The sequence below is a fragment of the Anguilla anguilla genome, chromosome 6 (assembly GCF_013347855.1).
Source record: "Anguilla anguilla isolate fAngAng1 chromosome 6, fAngAng1.pri, whole genome shotgun sequence".
Classification (NCBI taxonomy): domain Eukaryota; kingdom Metazoa; phylum Chordata; class Actinopteri; order Anguilliformes; family Anguillidae; genus Anguilla; species Anguilla anguilla.
In genome coordinates this window covers 14,225,480-14,246,692 of record NC_049206.1, presented here as the reverse complement: position 1 = coordinate 14,246,692, position 21,213 = coordinate 14,225,480, and the positions used below count along the sequence as shown (strand labels likewise).

The 21,213-nt window shown below is 51.0% G+C and overlaps 1 protein-coding gene across 2 annotated transcripts in view; it reads left to right on the top strand.

The window, feature by feature from the left end:
• Nucleotides 1-20,369, top strand: part of LOC118230240 (dynamin-like 120 kDa protein, mitochondrial) — a 33,348-nt gene extending 12,979 nt beyond the window's left edge. For both annotated transcript variants that reach the window (XM_035423077.1, XM_035423075.1), the window contains 12 exons: nt 647-711; nt 1,362-1,438; nt 2,672-2,837; nt 3,445-3,597; nt 4,010-4,118; nt 4,662-4,741; nt 5,152-5,292; nt 5,834-5,950; nt 6,526-6,619; nt 7,160-7,270; nt 17,966-18,037; nt 18,548-20,369. In XM_035423077.1, the coding sequence (XP_035278968.1) occupies nt 647-711; nt 1,362-1,438; nt 2,672-2,837; nt 3,445-3,597; nt 4,010-4,118; nt 4,662-4,741; nt 5,152-5,292; nt 5,834-5,950; nt 6,526-6,619; nt 7,160-7,270; nt 17,966-18,030 (1,178 nt within the window). In that variant the 3' untranslated portion in view covers nt 18,031-18,037; nt 18,548-20,369. The remainder of the gene's footprint in view (nt 1-646; nt 712-1,361; nt 1,439-2,671; nt 2,838-3,444; nt 3,598-4,009; nt 4,119-4,661; nt 4,742-5,151; nt 5,293-5,833; nt 5,951-6,525; nt 6,620-7,159; nt 7,271-17,965; nt 18,038-18,547) is intronic.
• Nucleotides 20,370-21,213: the final 844 nt, after the last annotated feature.

Below are 21,213 nucleotides of genomic sequence, written 5' to 3'. Positions count from 1 at the left end.
AGTGAGAGGCAGGCCTGAAGGGAGCTACATTGTTACAAAAAGAGAACTATGCCCCAGAAGTACAATGCTCATCATCTTCATTTTGGCGATGTTGAGTCACAGCTACAGATTTCGTTAATGCACCTTGTTTTTGTTTTGCTGTCCTGTACCGCACGCTATGCTGTGTTTCACTGTAAGAACAGGCAGAATAAGCTCCAGAGGTGCTGTGGAGCCCTGTGATGGAAATGCGCTCTGGTACTTGACTGTTTTAAAGACAGAAGCAGGCTTAGCTGGCCTCTTTTCATCTTCAGTACGATCGTTTTGGCCTCATCCCACATCATATGGATTTTAAAGGATCTGAATATGAAATCCATTCAGTGCAGTAGCACGCTTTTTTTTTTACTGGTCTTACAGGCCGTGCTGTTTTTTTTTTTTTTTGAAAAGAATGGCTCTTGACAGGGAAATCTGAATATCAAACGGGCCCGCGGAGCCGCGGGAGGCCCCCTCGCTCTCTCTCAGGCCCAGTGATGAATAACAGCCCGCGCGCCTTTTCCCCGAACAGCTGATGTCATCCGCTCTTAACTATTTATGATTGTTTCAGGAGACGGAGTATTGATCCATCTGCTCACAATGTGTGCATTTTTTTATCTGCTTTTTTTTTTTTAAGCATCTCGTTTCAACTTGGAGACCGAGTGGAAGAACAATTACCCCCGCCTGCGGGAGCTGGACAGGGTAAGACCCCCGGCGTGTCCGTGGAGAGGCTGGGCTGGGCTGGGCTGGGCTGGGCTGGAGTGGGGCGAGGGGGCCTGGAGGATGGGGGACCCCTTTTCCGAACGCGGAGTCATCGTGTGAGGGGGCAGAGGGCCGCCTCGCACGCAGCCGACTGCGTCCGGAACATTCCCTGTGTCTGAGTTCACCTCGGTTCCCCAGTAGAGCGTGTCGGAGAAGAGCTTTTCCTTGCCTCTAATCAAGACTGTGCCATGTCAGTAATGGGAGAATGAGGCTTTCCAAACCCTAGCGTTGAAGTGGATTGCAGCTGTTATGTGCTCTCAGTGATGGCTGTCTGGTGTGGGGCAAAGTCCTGTGATTGGTTGATTTGCATCACTGTTTGTGGTAGCTCCACCCAGTCTTGGGTTCAGGACACCTCATTCCTTTATTACTTTGGTATAGTAATACTCTGAATCGTAAAAATGTACCCTTTAGGTCTTATTGTATCACTACTCTAGCTTTGATATCTGAGTCCATTTCTGAACTGTAAAGACAAGACGAGAATTACTTGACAAAAATGTTAAGTCAAGGAAAACAGCCGAAGGGAGAGATTAATTTAAATTGTGAGAACCGTGTTATCGCTGGAATTTGTGACCTTTCCCTTTATTTCGCAGAATGAACTCTTCGAAAAAGCCAAGAATGAAATCCTAGATGAAGTGATCAACCTGAGTCAAGTCACCCCAAAGCACTGGCAAGTATCCGCAAGTTCTTGTTTGTGAGAGAGCGAAAATCTGGCTCACACGATAAGAGCAAGCAATGGCATCAAGACCCTGGGTCAGGGGTATGCCTGAGAGGTCTACCACGTGGATTTAATTGTCCTTCATCCCTGCTCGGTCCACACCAGCAATTCATTGATGCGTTGTATTGAGATTATATTAACTGCATGTTTTATACAACGGATTTCATAGCCTTCAGTTCTTTTCTAAATGTAAACAAAACTAGCCTAAACTAGCTTTAACGTGACGCAATTATCTAATAAAAGCACAAAACGGCACGTTCAGCGTCCCTGATGACGGACATCGATCATGTGGCCTCGGTACGCATCCTGTTCGGAAAGGTCTTTTTAAAAAAATTTTTTTTAAAAGGAAAACAAAGTGCAGCAGGCTCGGTGGCGAGCTCACCGTCGAGCCGTATGAATCGGGGGAGGGGTTACGGGAGTCCGCGCGAGGGCCATTAGCGGAGCGGGATCAATGGGATGATGAATGGGAGCCTGTTAGCGCCGTCGGGCCTCCCGCTGAGGGCTGGGCTAGCCCGCCGCCGCCACCGCCGCAGCGCACGCACGTATTGATATGAGGGAGCAGGGCACGGCCGGGGGCGGTGAAATATGAGCACGGTCCTGTGATGTATGGGGCTGTCGTTAGGGGCGAACAAAAAAAATCGTTTACCCTCGCTGGCTTTCAGGTTTGCTTGTTGCTGGCTGTTCCTGAATCCATTGTCATGTGACCTTTTTTTTTTTTTTAAAACATGTCTATAAGTGGCACCCAGGACTGCCCTGTTAACTTTTTCAATTATACGTCAATTATACGTTCAATATACGTTTTGCAAAAGGCATCGTTCAGGTCAAAATTCTATGTAAGCCTAGGTTTTTTACAGTTCTATATTTTGGCACTGTGCTTGATTTAGGAAAAAAGACAGTAAGCTTTAGGTACCCTTTAGACTTTGAATATAAAAGAAGGTAGGAAATGTGACGGTGGGTTAGCGTGAAGGCTGCAGATGTAAAGTGAAGATGTTTGTATCGTTGGGGTGCTCATGACGTAACCCGTCTCTCAATAGCCAGCCGCTTAGCTGGATAAATTAAGAGGTCATGGCAATAGGTGCAGTATGTTCCTGTAGGTTTGCGCTGACAGTACAGGGGCACTGGGCTGTTATCGGGGCTCTGACTGAAGCCTCGGGGTGCTGTGTGTTTGACCTTTGACCTTCACAGGGAGGACATCCTGCAGAAGAAGCTGTGGGAGAGGATGCAAACCTACGTCATAGAGAACGTCTACCTGCCTGCCGCGCAGACCCTGGACTCCGGGACCTTCAACACCACCGTGGACATCAAGCTCAAGCAGTGGACTGACAAGCAACTGCCACGCAAAGCGCTGAAGGTACTGACCAACGGCCTCATTCAGACACCTCAGGAGCTACTGACCACCCATCTTATTTAGACACCTCAGGAGGTACTGACCACACGCCTCACTGAGACAGCTCAGGAGGTACTGACCTCACACCTCACTGAAACACCTCAGGACGTACTGACCACACGCCACACTGAGACATCTCAGGAGCTACTTACCACTCATCTCATTTAGACATCTCAGCACGTACTGACAAGTGCAAGCTACCTCATTTAGACACTCAGAAGGTACTGACAAGCACAAGCTACCTCATTTAGAATTCTCAGGTGGTACTGACAAACTGTCTCACTCAAATATGTGAAGTATCGACAGCCCACATCAGAGTCATTTCACCACACACTCCCTCAGAGTTTTTAAAAGTTAAAAACCTTGGCAAAACCTTGGGTCAGGCAGGCTTGGAGTAGTCTCTTGAGCACACTCCTCAGTTTTCCTTTATTACATGGTTTAGACACACTGTAAAAAACAGGCACAATTTAAGGTGGGAATGCACTGTTTTGCTTTGCCATTTCACTGAAATGGCTGTTGTGTTAATGTTCTGTTCTCCCCCCCACCCCCCGTGGGCTCGTTCTCTGTGCAGGTGGCCTGGGAAGCACTACAGGACGAGTTCACGCGCTACGTGTCCGAGAGCAAGGGGAAGGACCGGGACGACATCTTCGACCGGCTCAAGGAGGCCGTGAAGGAGGAAAGCATCAAGAGACACAAGTGGAACGAGGAAGCGGAGGAGAGCTTGGTAAGGACATAACATGAGGTCTTAACCTTCTCTATAGAGAGCTACCACACCGACTGTCAGTGAGCAAACCGAGCATCATCTATAACTCACAGGCTGGTAGCGCATGTAAACACACACCAGTCAAACCTAGGCCAGTCGAGTCCAGTTATGTAATGAAGAGAAGGCTCCAGTCCCACGCTGCGGACATGTGCTGCCGTGCACTGCCAGGGCACCATGTGAGGCGGTGCGCAGGCCTGTTTTGATGCAGCGTAGGGCCGGATCACGCACCGGCCCTTCACAATGCCGCCTTTGTTCCGCGCCGGGCCGGGAGCGGCCCCCGGACCGGACGGCGGGCGGGCGGGCGGGCGGGTCCGTGGGAGAGCTCCTCATGAGGCCGTCGTGCGTTGTGTGTGTGTGTGTGTGTGTGTTTCAGAGGGTGATTCAGCACAACGCCCTGGAGGACCGCTCCATCGCCGACAAGCCCCAGTGGGACGGCGCCATCCGCTTCATGGAGGAGACTCTCCAGGCGCGGCTGGAAGACAGTGAGCCCGCTCTCATTACCGTCACGCGCATACGCTTCACCCTGAGAGCTCAGCCTCAGTGAGAAACCTCAGAAACCACCTCCTCCTGACCCAGACCGCCTGAGTGACCCAGACTGACTGACTGAGACTGACACAATGTTTTCGTTAGCCAGGGGAAGGGCTCAAAGAAACGGAGTCACCAAAGTAGTTACAGGCTGTGGACAGTCGCTGTCTCTCTCTCTCTCTCTCTCTCTCTCTCCCCCCTCCCTCTCTCTCTCCCTCTCCCTCTCTCTCTCTTTCTCTCTCTCTGTCTGTCTCTTCCCTCTCTCACTGTCTCCATTGATTGCAGAAGCAGGTCAGGTTAAGCACAAATCAGAAGTCCAGTAGCAGTGCCCCACCCGGGGATCGATCCTCCACCACCGTCTGGTTCTTCAGACGTTACGGCACTCTCGCTCCCTGGCCGCCCGCACGATAGCCGGGCTCTCCCGTTATCCCTGGCTGTGTTGCCCTGGCGATGAGCGCAGGGGAGATTCATGGTGTGCTAACGCTGACTCTCTCTCCCAGCGGAAAGGGTCATCGAGGACATGGTGGGACCCGGCTGGAAGCAGAGGTGGATGTACTGGAGGAGCCGCAGTCCGGAACAGGTCTGCTCTGTTTCCTGCTTTAATGTGTCATTAAAAGGTTAACTAAAAAACACGGTATGTTTCTGCATAAGTAAGGTACTCAGGTATGACTTCTGGACTCAATATGTAGCAGTGCTGTTTGTTCATGCCATGAATTCAGACGCATTTTATTTCACTAAGGAATTGGCCAGCCGTCGAAGGCGGAATTTCAGGTATTTGAAGCCGAGGGCCAGTAGTTTAGTTAGCTATGTTCAGTGTGCACAGTACCCAGTGCGCGGTGTTCAATGTGCTGTACCCAGTGAGCAGTACTTAATGTACAGTACTCAGTGTGCTGTACTGTGTGCAGTACTTAGTTTGCAGTATGTAGTGAGCAGTACTCAGTGCGCAGTACTCGGTGTGCTGTACTCAGTCAGCTTGTGTTTGGCTTGCAGCACGTCCGCAATGAGACCAAAAAGGAGCTGGAGCGCATGCTGAAGCTGAACGAGGACCACGCCGCCTACCTGGCCAACGATGAGGTCACCACCGTGCGCAAGAACCTGGAGGCTCGCAGGGTGGAGGTGGACCCCAACCTGGTCAGTGTCTTTAGTGTCTGCAGAGCTCCTCAGCCTGGAGGGCCATAGTGTGTACAGGCCTACCCAGCCCTGGTCCTGGAGGCCCATAGTGTGTACAGGCCTACCCAGCCATAATCCTGGAGGCCCATAGTGTGTACAGGGCTACCCAGCCCTGGTCCTGGAGGCCCATAGTGTGTACAGGCCTACCCAGCCCTGGTCCTGGAGGCCCATAGTGTGTACAGGCCTACCCAGCCATAATCCTGGAGGCCCATAGTGTGTACAGGGCTACCCAGCCCTGGTCCTGGAGGCCCATAGTGTGTACAGGGCTACCCAGCCCTGGTCCTGGAGGCCCATAGTGTGTACAGGGCTACATGAACCTAAAGCACATGCCCACTGGTCTCTGCATTCGGTCCTAATAATCCACTATTTGCTGACTCCAAGCACGCTCCTGAACCTGGGTTGTTTCTCACAGGCAGGTGATTGATTAATGGCTGTATGACTGCAGAGCCCAACTGTGCCTTCTGCCTTGACCACGCGCCGCTACCTCTCGCTTCCTCTCCAGATAAAGGACACCTGGCACCAGCTGTACCGCCGGCACTTCCTCCAGAGGGCGATCTCTCACTGCAACCTGTGCCGGAGGGGCTTCCACTACTACCAGAGGGGCTATCAGGACTCGGAGGTGAGGGTTACAGTCGGAGCCCCGCTCATCAGTCCTCCTGCCTCCGTATCTGGCCTGAGTTCCTGTCGGTATAAATAGCTGAACTTCAAAGATGGGCTCTGCTGATGAAACCTTCTGCTCAGCAATATAGGGCCAGACCTTTCCATGTAAAGTTCAGGGAGTCTAACATCTTGTTCCCATACAGCATCCTTGGTGCAGTCGTCAGTAATTCAACAAGTGCAGCCTTGTGAATTTCTGTCAGTCCGCAGCAGATTGATATTAGTGTTTTACAATGTGTGTCCGGCCTGTGGCCTGTAGTCAGCCTCCAGTTACTGTCTAGGTCTGCTTACGGAAGCCTTCATACACTAAGAAGAAAGGAACAGATTTTGGAAGCATCAGTCATTTATTAATGAAATCGGTGAACACCCCTTCCCTTGTGTCCTCAGTTTTCCCCCTAGCTGTAGCGGGATCACAGACCCAGTGCTTCCCATCTGTGTCCTTAAGGGTAAAGGGTGTAGATCAGCAGGGTGTGAGAGTGTGTCAGAGAGGGTGTGTGGGTAAGCGTGTAGACCCATGTTCCGTTGTGTTTGCCGCAGCTGAACTGTGACGACGTCGTCCTGTTCTGGCGAATTCAGAGAACGCTGGGAATCACCACCAACACACTGAGGCAGCAGCTCACCAACACGGAAGGTAAGGGCCGGGCCTCCAATGACTGATCTGGGAACAGCTGTTTTCCTGCCCTTCGGAGCTTATCAGCCTGCACAGGGAACCCACAAGACGACAATTTATCATTATTAAAACACTATTGCAATTATCATTAATTCTTTAGTATTCACTGTGTGTAATACACAGTATCTCTATCAGAAATGACTCGTCAGCTTCTCATAAAATTTATATGGTTAGTAATCCAGGTAAAGCAAAGTTAAAATATGTCAGTCAAAAGTACATAAATGTTTTCCGAACATTGTAATGACTGAACACTGGCCACGCTATCAGCAGCTCAAGTAAAATTTTTATGAAACTATTAGTGCCGACAGCCTTATGGGAAGGTGACTCTGCCTTATATTCTTATTCCGAATTGCCATAGCAATTTGTGCTTGTAAGAAGTGGACAGATCTGGAGTGTGGTTGACAGGCTGAACATGACCGTAGCTGACAGTAAGGCTGAGCTTGGGGGTGCGGTTCAGCTGGGTTGTGGTCGACCGTTGACCGTTGTTTTCCGGGCCCCCAGTGCGCCGCCTGGAGAAGAACGTGAAGGAGGTCCTGGAGGACTTTGCGGAGGAACCGGTGAAGAAGAGTCAGCTGATCACGGGCAGGAGGGTGAAGCTGGCTGAGGACCTCAGTGAGTCTCCTGCCGCCACGCGCTCGGGCCAAAACCCACTGGAGCCTCTTAGCTCCTTTTCAACATGTAGCTCTACTGCGCAAGAGTAGCCTTCTGCTTTATCACCTCCATACCCCTTTCTGACTCGGCCTAATCATTATGTTATTGTGAAAATCGTGCCTGCTCACTAATGGTGTGGGTTTAATTAGGGATGGGACGGTGTGTAGTAAATGTGTGTGTGTGTGTGTTTGTGTGTGTGTGTATACTGAATGGGTGTGTGTGTGTGTGCGCGTGTGTATACTGTGTGTATATGTATGTGTGTGTGTGTGTGTGTGTGTGGGGATCCTCCCTGCTCTCTTCGAGGGAGCCTGGCCTGTCTCTTCTTGGTCATTTGATGTTTAAATGGCCGTGCTCTGGAGAGGACAGAGCGCTCACTGGGAGCACGATGGCTGTCATGCTCAGGCCCCTGGGCTGCATTAACTGGGCCTCAAACTGAAGCAGGCAATTTGTGGGCACAGCGAATGGGCCAGACCCTGTCCCCGTGCTGTCTTCTCCTCCAGCTGATAACGGTCTTTAACTAAACCCTTCCCCTTAACCAAATTGGACTATCTGCTCGAGATAACACGCATTTAGCCTAGCGCTAACATTTCCTGTCGTGAGCTTGTAAATAGCCGGTCTTTACATATTTTTCCCACTCTGTCATATAATTTGTCCAATTTGGTCAAAGGATGCAGCTTAATTACACCCACACCCCCTTTTCCTGTTCTCTGGAGTTAAGTGGCCTCACCAACTAAATGACAATATCTTTGTTTCTCTTACAAAATGGAGATTATGGTTTGGTCATTCCGAGCTGACCCATGCAAATTTGCTCTGAAAGTCGTGAACTGGCATCAGGGGAAAAAAACTCATTTGAAAGCTGGTTCTAGGTACCCTGAGCTGGGTCTATAAATGGGATCTGTGGTAATGGCTGTGAGAGGGCTCGGGGGGGGGGGTCACGTGACCCCGAAGCGCTGGGCTTCCTCCCAGAGGGAGGCCGCGTGTGCGCCGGACGGACGTCCACGACGGTCACGCTCCCAAAATAAGTGACCCGGCACCCGGGGGCTGTGGGCCCCGTGCGTCCGTGCGAACGAGGCCCGATGACACAGGATGCGGTTATGTCTGGAAGCGGCTGGCTTCCTCTCGGCGAGGGGCGGCGAGCGCGGGTGAGTCACGCGGTCCAGCCGCCCCCCCCGGTGGCCGTCCGGGCGCTGCGCAGCTCCGTGGGGGGGGGGGGAGGGCTCTCGCTGCCGCGCGCGGGCCCTTCTGTTGTTAGCGACGCCGACTCTGCGGCAGGGAAGCCAAAAAGCAAAAGGAGCGCCTTGTTTTCTTTGTGTGCGATATGCTAATAAGGACGAGTCCAGGCGAGCAGCGGGGTCTGGCGGCAGGAAAAGGGCTCTCCCGCCTCGGTCTCGTAACTGGGTGACGGGAACGGGCGAGTTTCAGCGCTAGCGGGAAACCCTCAGCGAAAGCGATTAGCCTCAGAGGGGGGCCTTCCGCTGAATCCGCGCATTGTTTAGGCTGCTGGTGCTGCTTGAGGTCCTTGGAGTTCGCGGCGAAATCCGGAATATTCCGTCTGCAGCCGCGCTGAGGCCTCTGGCAGCCTGCGGCCATCTGGGCTGCCCTCAATCCCGCGCGGCTCCTGGCTGCCAGTCCACCTTTAGAGAACGCCCTCCGCTCTCCCGCCCCCCGCTCTCTCGCCCTCCGCTCTCTCGCCCCCCGCTCTCTCGCCCTCTGCTCTCTCGCCCGCCGCGCTCCTGTTTCCCGTAACACCGCCGGGCGGCTGAAAGGAGACGGCGGGCGGGGATTCCCGGGCCTGCCAGGGCAAGGTGACGGGGTGACGCCCCCCCCACCCCCCCACCCCCCCGAGCGCAGCTCTCCTGCGGAGAGGTCGGCAGGCCGGTGCCAGCCCGTTGGCCGCGGGCAGATGGCCGCGCTCCAGGGACGAGGGGAGGTCGAGCGGGGCAGACTTCATGCCCGGGCATGCCCCGCACAGAGCTCTTCACAAACAATGAAGAGGATGAAAGATGAAGGCCAATTCACTGAGGACCGGGGACCATTGTACTTTTAAACTGAATTTACTGAAGGCATTCGAACAGTACGCACGTTCATATCTCAGTTTAAATTTTGCAGCATGTAGACACCTTCTATTAAGTGAAATAAGAAATAAATATAAGTGTTACTTTAGCGGTTCTCTATTGCCGTTTAAAATCCATCCAAAGCGTTCTGAGACCTGTCACTGTGAGCTCTTGGAGAGCTGTGTGATAAAGGTATTCACGTGGCAAATGGAAAAGGTCTTTTCTTTAGTGGTTTTCTTTGAAACTTCCTATAGGTCTGATCCCAGCTAAATTAGCACTGGGTGACGTCTTCTCAGGTCAGCGTGACCGCACAAGCAGGCTGACCGCTGTCCCCCCCGCGTCCTCTCCGGTCTCGCGCGTTTCGTGTGAGGGAGAGCGGGGCCTTCCCCCAGAAGAGCTGTCGCTGCGCGCGGGGGGAAAGGGTGAAGTGCGGGAGGAGAGAGGAGGCCGCCGCGGCCCCCGAGGCGGGAGGTTTCGGCGACGGCGGGTCTCGGCACGTGGCTTGTCAGTCGCCCGTGGAAACAGCCGGCGGGGCGGGTGTCAGAGGGGCGGGGCCGGATCTCACCTGTCTGCTGTGAGACGGGGGAATGCCCGGCGTGTGACCAGACAGGCGGAAAGGAAGCGCTGCCCCTGGGGGGCTGTCTTGCGTGAGGGGCGTGCCCGCACTGGCTGGCTGGGGCGGGGCTGCAGCGCTGTGTTTAAGCTCTGCGCTCAGGCCCTGTGAAGCCCTGCCTAGGGGCGTCTGATTCAGCTCTCTCCTGACTGAGGTGTTAAAGAAGAGAACAGAGGCTTCTGTCGCGCTAGGTCTCTATTAGCACACGTTGTAAGCCTTAAAGGGTTAGTTAATTTTGTGGTGTGTGACATGGAGGATATTTTAGATATTTACGGGCGTTTTTAATGACCTGACGGCTTCACAGTGCCAGTTGCGATGGGTTTTTTGTTTAAAGCAAGAAAGTATGCTTCACAAGTAACTCCAGTGCAGCTTGTACCGTGAACTGTCCCTTTAAACATTCAGTGTGAGCTCATTTGGCTCACTGGGGGGATTTTAAACATTTTTTATTGTGAGGTAAAAACCTGGAGGAAGGGAGTGTGTAAATGAGAAGCCCTGACTCGCTGCTGACCTGTCCTTTCAGCAGTCCCCCCCCCCCCTCCACCCCCCTTCTCTCCCTCTGTAAACAGTTTACCTGAGCCCCACACCTCCCGCGGCCCTGGGGAGCACTGAAGGCCCAGGGCTGCTGGTGTACGTCAGGCAGGCTTCTCCCCCCCCCGTCTGTGGAGCGCTCTGAAGGCGCTCAGACAAGCCAGCGGTCTACAGCTGCCAGCGCTCTCTCAGGAGCGAGGGGGGGGGGGGGGGGCTTATCGATTATCAGACGTGAAACAGGCCAGACAAGCCGGGGGGCCGGGGGGCTGGGGGGCTGGGGGGCCGGGGGGCGGTCTGCTCCGAGGCCCGGAACGTTCCTCCCTGCCCCCGCTGCTCTCCGCACGCGGTCAGCGCCGCGGCGTGATGGATGGCGGCCGGCCGCTCTCTCCGCCCATTAGTCCGGGCCCTCCGGCGCTTTATCGAGCGCGGCCTCCGCGCGGGCAGCGCTACGGGCCGCGGGCCGGGGGCCGAGCGGGAACCGCGGCTCTGCTTCTCCAGACGGGAGCGGGAGGGAGCAGGCAGCTGCGTGACATAGCGGTTAAAGAGCTGAACTTGTTAGCGGGAGGCTGCTGGTTCGATTCCCGTGTGGGGCGCATTGTACTGCATTGTATTCTTGAAGAAAGTAATGAAATGGACTTGCTTCAGCAAGAAGCCAGCTCTCTCAATACTTGTAAAAAAAAATATATATATATATATATATGTATATATATATATATATATATATATATGACCTGGGTAGGTTTCTCTGAGTACAGGCGTCTCTTAAGCACATAAATTATGTGATGTCATTTTGGAATTCCCTGTCCCCTTATCTCACCGTGTCTCAACCTAGTCAGACTCTAATAATAAGGTTATGAGCCTGACAAGTGAGGCTATCATATTTTATTTTTATGTTCTGTAACATGGACGACACAATAAGAACACACAGCTTGGATCAAGCAAAGTCAGTGTTGTTTCTGTGGTTATAATTTGGTTGAAATCACTTTATTGTTGTAGGTACTTTTTAACATTAACTCCTTTGTATCAGCACTGTTGGAAACATGAAATCTTGGGGAGCAGAAGTTTAAATGCCTGTCTGGTTCCGTCAGTAAGAACACTTGCCTTGAAAAAGGCCACGCCCTAAAACCTGTTAGCTGCCTATGACCGGGCGCCTCAGGCTGCTGCTACATAAGCGTCTCCTAGCTACTCATCAGGCGGTTGCAGGCTATCAGCTGTCATCAGGGAAAGATGCACTTCGCCTCAGATCATCGTGAGCTGTCCTGCAGAGCATTGTGGGGCTTGTAGTGTGGAAGTTGCTGATGGGCGAATGTGTATGAGCACATAGCTGCAGTGGTCCCTGTGGAGTTGTATGTAGTATAGCAGTGTAACGAGGGCCAAGTGGTTCCACATTGGCAAACAAAGAGGGTACTTTTCAGCTTTTGTCCTACTCATGAGTCATTGTCCAACACATCATTCAAATCAAAACTCTGATTTTTTCCACTGCGACAGTTTTGAGAAAATATGGGTTTGTCCTGTAGTTATTTGTCCAATAGTGCTATAGTTATTCAACTTCACTGTAGTCACAAAACAGCAAACATAGATTGCCATCTGTTTCTGCTGTCATTCAAACAAAGGTTTTACTGTCAAGTGATACAAATTTTTTGGAGGGATTTGCCGGCTATGATTTGATCCGTAAAAATGTCTATTATCTTCACAGGGTTTTGGTTTTCAGAGTTAGAGGACAAAGAAAAAAAAGAAAAGAAAAAAAAACCTGTCAAAGTCGTTATCCCGTCACGAAAGAGCCGGAGGTCACATGGCCGCACGCCACTCGTGATGAAAGAGCGTCCGCTAAGCATCATCGAGCTGCGGCTTGCGCGTTTCCTCTCCAGCCAGCGCGTCATCTCCGTCCCGACCTCGCCCGAAAAGCTCGACCCCTACGCTTCTTTACCTTCTCAAAGCTTCGGTCGGGATTGTGAAACCAGCCCGAAAAATAAAAGCATATGAATTCACATTTAGGAATATTAAACAGGTCTTGCATTGCTTGGATCTTCTTACTCATTTGTGTGCGACTTTCCTGTGGGTTTCCCCAAGGGTCCGAACCCACAACTCGTTCGCACATCAAAATGTGTTACCGTAGATGTACGAGACTTGTTTTTGAGGAGCGGTGTTTTTCTTTTGTTAAGCTATACCCACGGGCGCAGTTTGGAACACGGACTTTAACTGACTTAAACACCGGCCTGGATTCAATCAATATTTGACCCCGCCTGACTTAAATAAATGCAAGTGTTTGCGCTTTTCTCCAGGAATGCAGTCTGGGAGTTCAGCAATCACCCAAATGAAATCAATCAACTGTTCATGAAGAAAGTCACTCATTTCTTTCTAAGTCAGAGTTGAGAGCTGTTGTTGACTGAATCTCCACCAGCGTTGCTTTGTCCTCCAGGGATCTGATCCGCAGAAGATTGGCACTGAGTTTATGCCAGGGACGCTTTCCACGGGTGAGGTCTTTATAGCTACACATTTCGATACTTACAATTGCGCTTGCTCTTGGGGTCTCGGGTACGATTGTGATCAGAGAGTCCGCCTGCGTGGACAGGATTGCTTTAGATGAGGACGCCTTTTTGGACAGATGTGGCTCCCCCTGCATTATGACCATGCAGACTGGAGAGGGGCCAGCAAGGAGCCGCCCCCGCCCCCCCCACGTCGTTCGGCAGCAGCCCTGATGTTAAAAGCACGTTTCCCCGGCTGCCTGTGACAGATAGGTGTTTACGGCGCTTCCGACGGCGAATTGGGAAACCGGTCGGGAGCAGCTGGAGATAGGGAAGGAGGGAGAGAGAGAGAGAGAGGGAGAGGCCCAGTGCAGTTCCTGCCTGTGAGGGCTCGGTCGCGACCCTCAGTCGGAGGCTGGGAAACACGCGGCCGGACACCCTCCCACCGCCCGCCGTCCACCCCCCCGCCCCTCCCCCCATCTGTTTCAGGGTCCCGGGGGGAGGTCTCACGCCCGTAAATCTGTCACGGGCGTCTGTGAGCGATGCAGCGCGTGAAAGGAACGCCGCTATGGGTGGTTTTCCCTTTCTCTCAGAGACGTTAAAATGAAGGGGGGGATCCTGAGTCCTCGCTTTTCCTGTGCGAGGCGTCCAGGGGGAAACTGAGGGGCGGGGGAAAGCCTTGCGGCCGATGATTCCCCGCCGCCTTTTTCCCTTCAGGGTTACAGCCTGACCCCCGCGGACTGGGGGCAGCCTGTCCCATAATCCCTCACTGGGCCAGAGCAAGGACATACTGAACCTTCGTAAGGGCTGTTCTCAAAAACTGCCTAGTGACGTAAAGATGGCTGGTAAATGCTGAAGTTTACATAAATACATAGCGTGCATGGCATGTTTTCTACATAGCGTGTGTTCCCCCCCTATTACTGGGGCATAAGACTGCATAGCACATGCTTCTCCCAAATGAACAGTTTCTACCATTCTCAGACTTTCTGCGTGTCCTCTCTGGCCCTGTACTAGATTTTCAAAGATATCGTTGTTAGGCTGGATCACTGGTCATAGCTTACATGCTGTGGTGTTATCTATTCATACAGCTGGGTCTTTACTGCAGTAAGCTGAGCCCAGTGCTCAAGGATACGTCAGAAGTGGCCCCACCTGGGAATTTGAACCTGTAGACCTCAGGTCTCCAGCCCTGTTCTTTAACTGATACACTGTAAAGCAACTCTAATGACAGTACCAGGAACCTGATTGTTCTCTTCAGAATCATTCTCAAAGTGCTCTATTATCTATATAGAAATCATTTTGCTTTTTGTTTTTTTCATTGTATGCACAGGACAGATTTGTTTTCTGTATATTGAAATATGAAACAAGGGATTGGTCCCTTAAACTTCTGGTCAGACATTTTATTGAAAGCAGAGTTGGGTGTGCTTTTCATCAACATAATGCATGATGGATAGTTGTAGAGCTTTATAAAAATGTACGCCTGTTCCTTTAGAACTATGTATTACAGGTTATTCCAGTCAGTAGTCAGCATTAACACTTCCTAATGCAAACATCCACAGAGTTTTAAGTAATTAATTGAAGTTAAAGCAGCCTCAGCTGTGTGCGGCTGATTATTTCCCTTCTACGTCAGCTACGTATCGCTCTCTTTTCTCTTCGCGCTCTTTGTGAACCCAGACCCTGACATCCCTGCTTCCTGAAGTCGCGAGTAAGAGTGCGTCTGGTTAAAGCATAAGCTGGGCCGGTGATTTGTGGACGTTTCTATCGAAGGTGTCGCGTTGTTGACATCCTGCTTTACGCGGCACCGCAGCGCTCTCCTCCCTGGGTAGCTCTGGCGTGCCGCTAGCCCAGCCCCCAGCAGGTTTATAGCCAGGTTCACCGGCGCCATGGGCATTTCTGCTCGTTCCATTAGGACGGTACATCGGATCTGTACAAAACCATGCTCCGGAAAGTTCTACCAGCCTGCTACCTGCGGATGTGACTCCCAGGACCAGAGTTCACCGTTGTCAGTTTTAATTTATGGTAGCTGCAAAGGTTAGACATGTCCACATACAATACAATACAATACGCTCTTATTTAGCGCTCTTCACGCGTACATCCCAGGGCGCTTTACAAAAAAAAAAAAAAAAAAAAAGGCATTTCTTAACTAACAAATGGATTTCAAATAACACTGGAGTTGTCAACCAGGTGTAGTTGTAAAAACTGAGTGGGCACCGCCATCCCTCGGTTGTTTTTTTATATATATATCTTGCACCCTCCACACCTGAGTGCATTATTTTTGGCTTTCACCGTGAATGTACCCCACGCGCGCTCTTGCCGAACTAGACGTCAGCGCGGCATTCTGGGAAGGCGTGGAAGCGGCACACGCGGAATTCGCTGCGTTACCGCGCGCCGATGAACGCCCTGGTTTTAGCGGCCGCTCGTGGTCCCTGCGCGCTCCGGGGCCCGTCCCGCAGTAAATGGATTAAGTTTCTTTCTCAGCGGCCCTCGGGGCCCCGCACTTTTTCTCCGGGATCCGGGGGGGCCCCCCCTGGCGTTGTTGGCGGGGGCGCTCCTCCGGGGCCACACTGTTTCAGTCTCTAATTACAGGTCAATTATCGGCTTTGCCAGGTCCTACAGCGGCGGGCATATGGGGCTCGGAGGCGCGAAAGTGGGAGTGAAAGAGATATCATTTCATGTGGAGATCAGGGGGAGAGGGACCTGAATGGGGGGTGGGGGGGTGGGGGGGGGATTTGGGGAGGTTCCCTGAATGGGACAAGCCCCCAACAACAGTGTCCATGAAAAGGGCCCTCTGGGATAGGGGCCAGGGGATTATGGGAATATTCATGACACAGATAAAGGGGAGCCATGAATTGATGTGTCGAGCAGCTCATCTTTTAGGTAAACAGGATCTAAATGGGGGTTTAAGTCCCGCTCCCTCTGAGGTGCGGGGAAGAGCGGACTGTGTCCATTGGCGTCGCGTCCCTCCACGGCCACAAATAAATAAAGGTTTGTTTCAGCTCCCGGGCGCGCGGCTCTCCCCGCATTCCTGTCCTTCGGGAAACAGATGGTAGGAGAGAAAAGGCCCTGCTTTCACACAGCACTCTTGTGTTATTAAAGCCGAGCTGCGGCTCAGATCTGCTGGGCTTCTTCCCCCTCTCCAGCCCGCCTCGTATAGCGCTGCTGCACATGTCGCTTACGTTTTGTGCTATCTTCCGTTGGTGAAAAGTGTTAAGCTGGTTTTTTTTTAAAACATCCTCATAGAGAGTGCTTCATAGAGAGCCCTACTGTGTTCCTTTGCTACTTATAAAGCTGCTAAACTTACTGACGTCTTTTGATATAATGATTTTATATGGGCGTATCAGTGAGGTAAAACCACTGTTCTTTAGCTAACCTTTTTGATTAGTTATATTTGATTGTGGTTGCGTGTAGCAGTTTTTCCACATGTCACTACACCTGCAGAACGGGTGCTAAAATGATACATCTCTTGCATTCCTGGGGATGATCATCTTATTCGGGTCTTTACTGGCTGAGATTTTTAATGAAAATTTAGAAAGGGAATCTTGCATTTGAAAGAATTTAAGTCATGAAGTTTTCGGCTTTAATCTCTAATGGCTCATTCCACTGCAAGACACATCATCCTTTCTCCTCCTCGGCATGCAGAGGTAACTGACCTCCACTGCTGATCATTACAGAAAGCTGACCACTGAACACCTTAACATTTGACAGCAGTCTGGTGGACCAGCTGTTCTGCTGTGCCGCTGTTTAAGCTCCACCTACAGCTTTCTGCTTCTCCTTTGTGCCTTTAATTTAGCTTTAATTTAGCTTATTCCACATTTATACAGCCATTTATTCCCAGATGAATTCTGTATGTTTCTGTGGCCCATCAGGGCTTTGTACCTGCATCGATGATGTCACTATCGCCGGAGGACTTCCCTGGGAGAATCTGCTAGGGAGGATTTTTTCTTCGTGCAGAGTTTAACTATTGTAGCATTCTTTAGATGTGTAGAGCCCTCTTCAGTTTATTTCCGACACCTCACGTGCTTTTATTTTTTATTTACTTCCATAAGTTCAGGGAGTATTTGTCCAGTTTTCCCCAGAAAACTGAATATATCTGAATGTGTTGTTTCAGCTAATGCTGCGGGATACTATCTTGTCCAAATACATTATCTCCAAAAGAAAAACAGGCACAGATATCATAGTCCCTAGCATTCTGTCTGAATAATGTTACTCTCTATGGTCACAGTATTAATTTGGGAGCAGTGCAGTTTGTGTGTGGTCCTTCTCTTGCCTAACTTGGCTTTGGTCCTTTTTCTGTTCATTTATTTAAAGTCTCATTAGGTGTGTATAAAGTCATGTCAGAGGCAAATTTAATGTAAAACTAAATTTTGTGAATAGTAGAGGTCAGAAAAAGATTGGGTGGAAGAAGTCCTGTCACCGTGGAAGGATTTTAATGACATGGAAATTCCATTCAATTTATTTACCATTTTGCACAAAGAAGGGAGTCGAAAGACATTGGAATCTTGTTTGCCTACATCCCTATGCAGCCGTGCCGGTTGTTTTTCATTTGTTTTGTGTGCGTGTCACACCACATTGAGGCCGGCCGGTGAGTGAAATGTCTGTCTGGCTGCTTGTCTCGGTGCGGTTCAGGGATCGGAGCAGCAGTTTCCCCCCTTTTGAGCAGCGGCCAGCCCGCCTCGGAGCAGCTGCTGGCTGAATGGCGCTCCTGTCCCGTGAATCCGTGTCTGCCATTGTCTGAGTTGTGATCGAGAGCCTCGCAGTTTAGCGTAGCCTCGCGCGAGGACACGTTATTAATCTGGGATGATGTCCCCTCAAAAGCTGTCGGGACACAAAGCAGCTCCCCGTTTTTTTTTTAAAGGTTTGATCGATGTTCTCAAAAAACACGACAAGTGGCGGACGTCGGCGCTCTTGAAATTTAGCTCCATCGATCAATGTGGTTTTTAATGACATCACGGTGAGGTGACTTTGACGCTAACGCTTTTTAACGTGTCTGCTTTTTCAGAAAAGGTCAGAGAGATTCAGGAGAAATTGGATGCTTTCATAGAAGCCCTTCATAAGGACAAGTAATGAACAGGTATTCAGTGCTCGTTTGCTAGCGCTCATTTTCTCACATTCTTTTTTTTTTACAGTAGAGTAAAGGCATGTGCTGTTAACTTTGGTCATACATAATTCTGGTAGGCAGTGTTTTATTGGCTAAACTGTAAATGAACGGACTACATTTTAGAATTTTAGGGGGCGACATAGCTCAGGAGGTAAGACTGATTGTCTGGCAGTCGGAGGGTTGCCGGTTCAAACCCCGCCCTGGGCGTGTCGAAGTGTCCTTGAGCAAGACACCTAACCCCTAACTGCTCTGGCGAATGAGAGGCATCAATTGTAAAGCGCTTTGGATAAAAGCGCTATATAAATGCAGTCCATTTACCATTTAGAAGTGTGTTGTATGTTGCATTGAAAATTGAAGTGTAAAAAGGCTAAGCTAATGTATCCTAATTGCTCTTGGTGTAAATGTGGCGTTTCCTCTCCCAGGTGTTGTAGAATAATATCTCGGTTAGATTCTCCAAAGGAAATGTCCTCATCTCTCTTTCAGGACACGGGATGCCAGTTGCTGATCACTGTCAAGATGGCCGATCAGAAAAGAGAAGGCAACCCTCGCCGCCCTGTGAACTACTGCCTGCCATTTTCTTTCTTCTGTCTGATTTGAACGGCGTCTGCCTCGGCCTGTCACGCTCCAGTCTGAGGGGTAAAAAGACACACGACCAACTGTTTTTAATGCAGAGCGCACTGAAGAGCAGAAGACTTCTGCGCTGACCACAGACTCCTTTTTCTCACCTGGGGGACTTTGCAGCGCCGTGTGTCACCGGGGGAGAAGTTCGAATATTCAGTTCTGATCAGTTATTGCCTTTGTATGTGCAGGAAGTGATCCCTGTCTCCTGCTCGTATGCTATGAACTCAATGCGCAGGGGAAAAGATGCATTTAAGTGTGGCGTTCATCTGGTTCCTATGAAATGACTTGGAAAGGGAGAGAGTTCCTTTTCTTGCATGGGGGAACCCGCTGCAGCTGCTTGCCAAACCTCTACAGCTAGACAGGGGTGAATTGATTGATGGGATGGGTGGGGGGGGAGGGGCCCTTGAGATTGGGGTGAGTCTGTGTGAACGAACTCTCAGATTCAAGATGGCTCTGTCCTCCCCCCTGGAACGTTACACGCATCGAGATGTAAATTAGACTCGATGAAGAGGCCAAGGCTACTGACGCCACCTCTGCCAGTCCAACAGCCACACCGGCCCGTTTGTAAGATGGCCAAATCTGATTACTATTCCTGTTCTGCTCATATGCGTCTTGTTATGTGTGTCTTGTGTCGTAAGTGTAGAAGTAGTCTCAAGGTTAGTACGGTTGCACTTTTTTAAATGCCGGATTAGAGGAATGAAGGGGGGGCATTTGGTTGTAATATAGCAGTGAATCTGCCTCACTACGTTTCACACTGCACTGCCATTTGATTTACAGAATTTATTTTGTTTTGTTTGTTTTTGGGAGAGGTTGGAAGGAGGAGCACATTTGCGCGTTGCCTTGTTTTTCCAGCGTAGCAGTTTGGTGTGAGGGTGGTGTGAGGGGACGTATTTACAGTACAGCTGTCGTGTCGAGAGTCACTGTTTCCAGGGAGCGGTGTTTGGCAGGGTGGGGTCTCGAGGGGCCCTGGCTCGCTCTCGTGGCCGTGAAAGGCCGCCAGGTGGGACTCTTTACCCTGGACCAGGTTCACAGAGCGCTCAGGATGGAGTCTCCCAGCGTTGGTGTGTGGTAATGCAGTGTGCGGTATGGAGGTGTATGGTATAGTACCTGTTTTACAGCACTTTAAACACTGAGGGCCAGAGCAGCTTGGCACAGCTCTGGCCTGCATGCTAACAAAGAGCATCAGTATCAGGAAGACAGACCACACTCACTAAGCACTTCACATGGACCAGGAAGGTATGCTTTTACCTGGGAGCTGTACAGTAACACACACTTCATTCCTCCAACCAGAGCACGAAACAGACCAGTGTCCTCTCAACAGACTGAGCTCTGAGCTTTCCTCCTCCATACCCTCTACCTGGAGTGTAAGACAGTCTGAATGAGAGAGGTCCAGCTTCACTCCTGCTCTCAGGAAGGTCACTGCAGAGTTCCCATACTTGTGTATGAACGACAAGGTTTATGTTCTGTATATGAAAAATGAAGAAATCACAAAATTGCATCATTCTTTGGGAGGAGTGTGAGAGTGCAGTTCTGACGATAGTACTGTTGTAAAGAAACACATTTTTGTTTATCTGCCGTATATGAGTTGTGACTTTGCATGATGTGCCACATCATATGTTAAATATTTATTAAATTTGAGCTTAAGAACAAGCACTGGATATAAGTAAAGTCATTTTCAAAGCAATTGAGTTTTTGTGTGTGTCTCTAACTGCTAATTGCATCTACATACTTCTGTGTGTGTGCATGCACGTGTGTATGTACTGGATGTACGTGTGTGTGTGTGTGTGCATGCGTTTGATTTGGTGTGTGATGGTTGGCAAACATACATGTAGGTGAGTGTTGCACGTGTGTATGCGTGTGGATTCGTTTATGTTGGTGATGCTTGGCAAGACATGCATGTAGCTGTCATGTGTGCGAGTGTGTGTGTGTGTGTGTGTGGGCATTCTGTGAATCCTCAGCATCAGTATCCTGCTGCAGTAGCTGAGAATGGGAAGGTATTCAGCTGGGTCGTGCTGTAGACAGCTGTCTGAAACACCCTGCTCTCTCTCTGCTCTCTCTCTGTCTCTGCTCTCTGAGTGGCCTGGACCTCAGGCAGGAGAGGCCAGGCAGGCAGCCGTCTGAAACGCGCCGCAGTTCCCCGCTCTCTCTCTCTCTCACTCTAAGCGGCCTGGGCCTTGGGCGGGAGAGGCCAGGCAGGCAGCCGTCTGAAACAAGTCGCAGTTCCCCGCTCTCTCTCTCTCCCGCTCTCTCCCTCTCTAAGCGGCCTGGGCCTTGGGCGGGAGAGGCCAGGCAGGCAGCCGTCTGAAACGCGCCGCAGCTCCCCGCTATCTCTCCCTCCCGCTCTAAGCAGCCTGGGCCTTGGGCGGGAGAGGCCAGGCAGGCAGCCGTCTGAAACGCGCCGCAGTTCCCCGCTCTCTCTCTCTCCCGCTCTCTCCTTCTCTAAGCGGCCTGGGCCTCGGGCAGGAGAGGCCAGGCAGGCAGCCGTCTGAAACACGCCGCAGCTCCCCGCTCTCTCTCTCTCCCGCTCT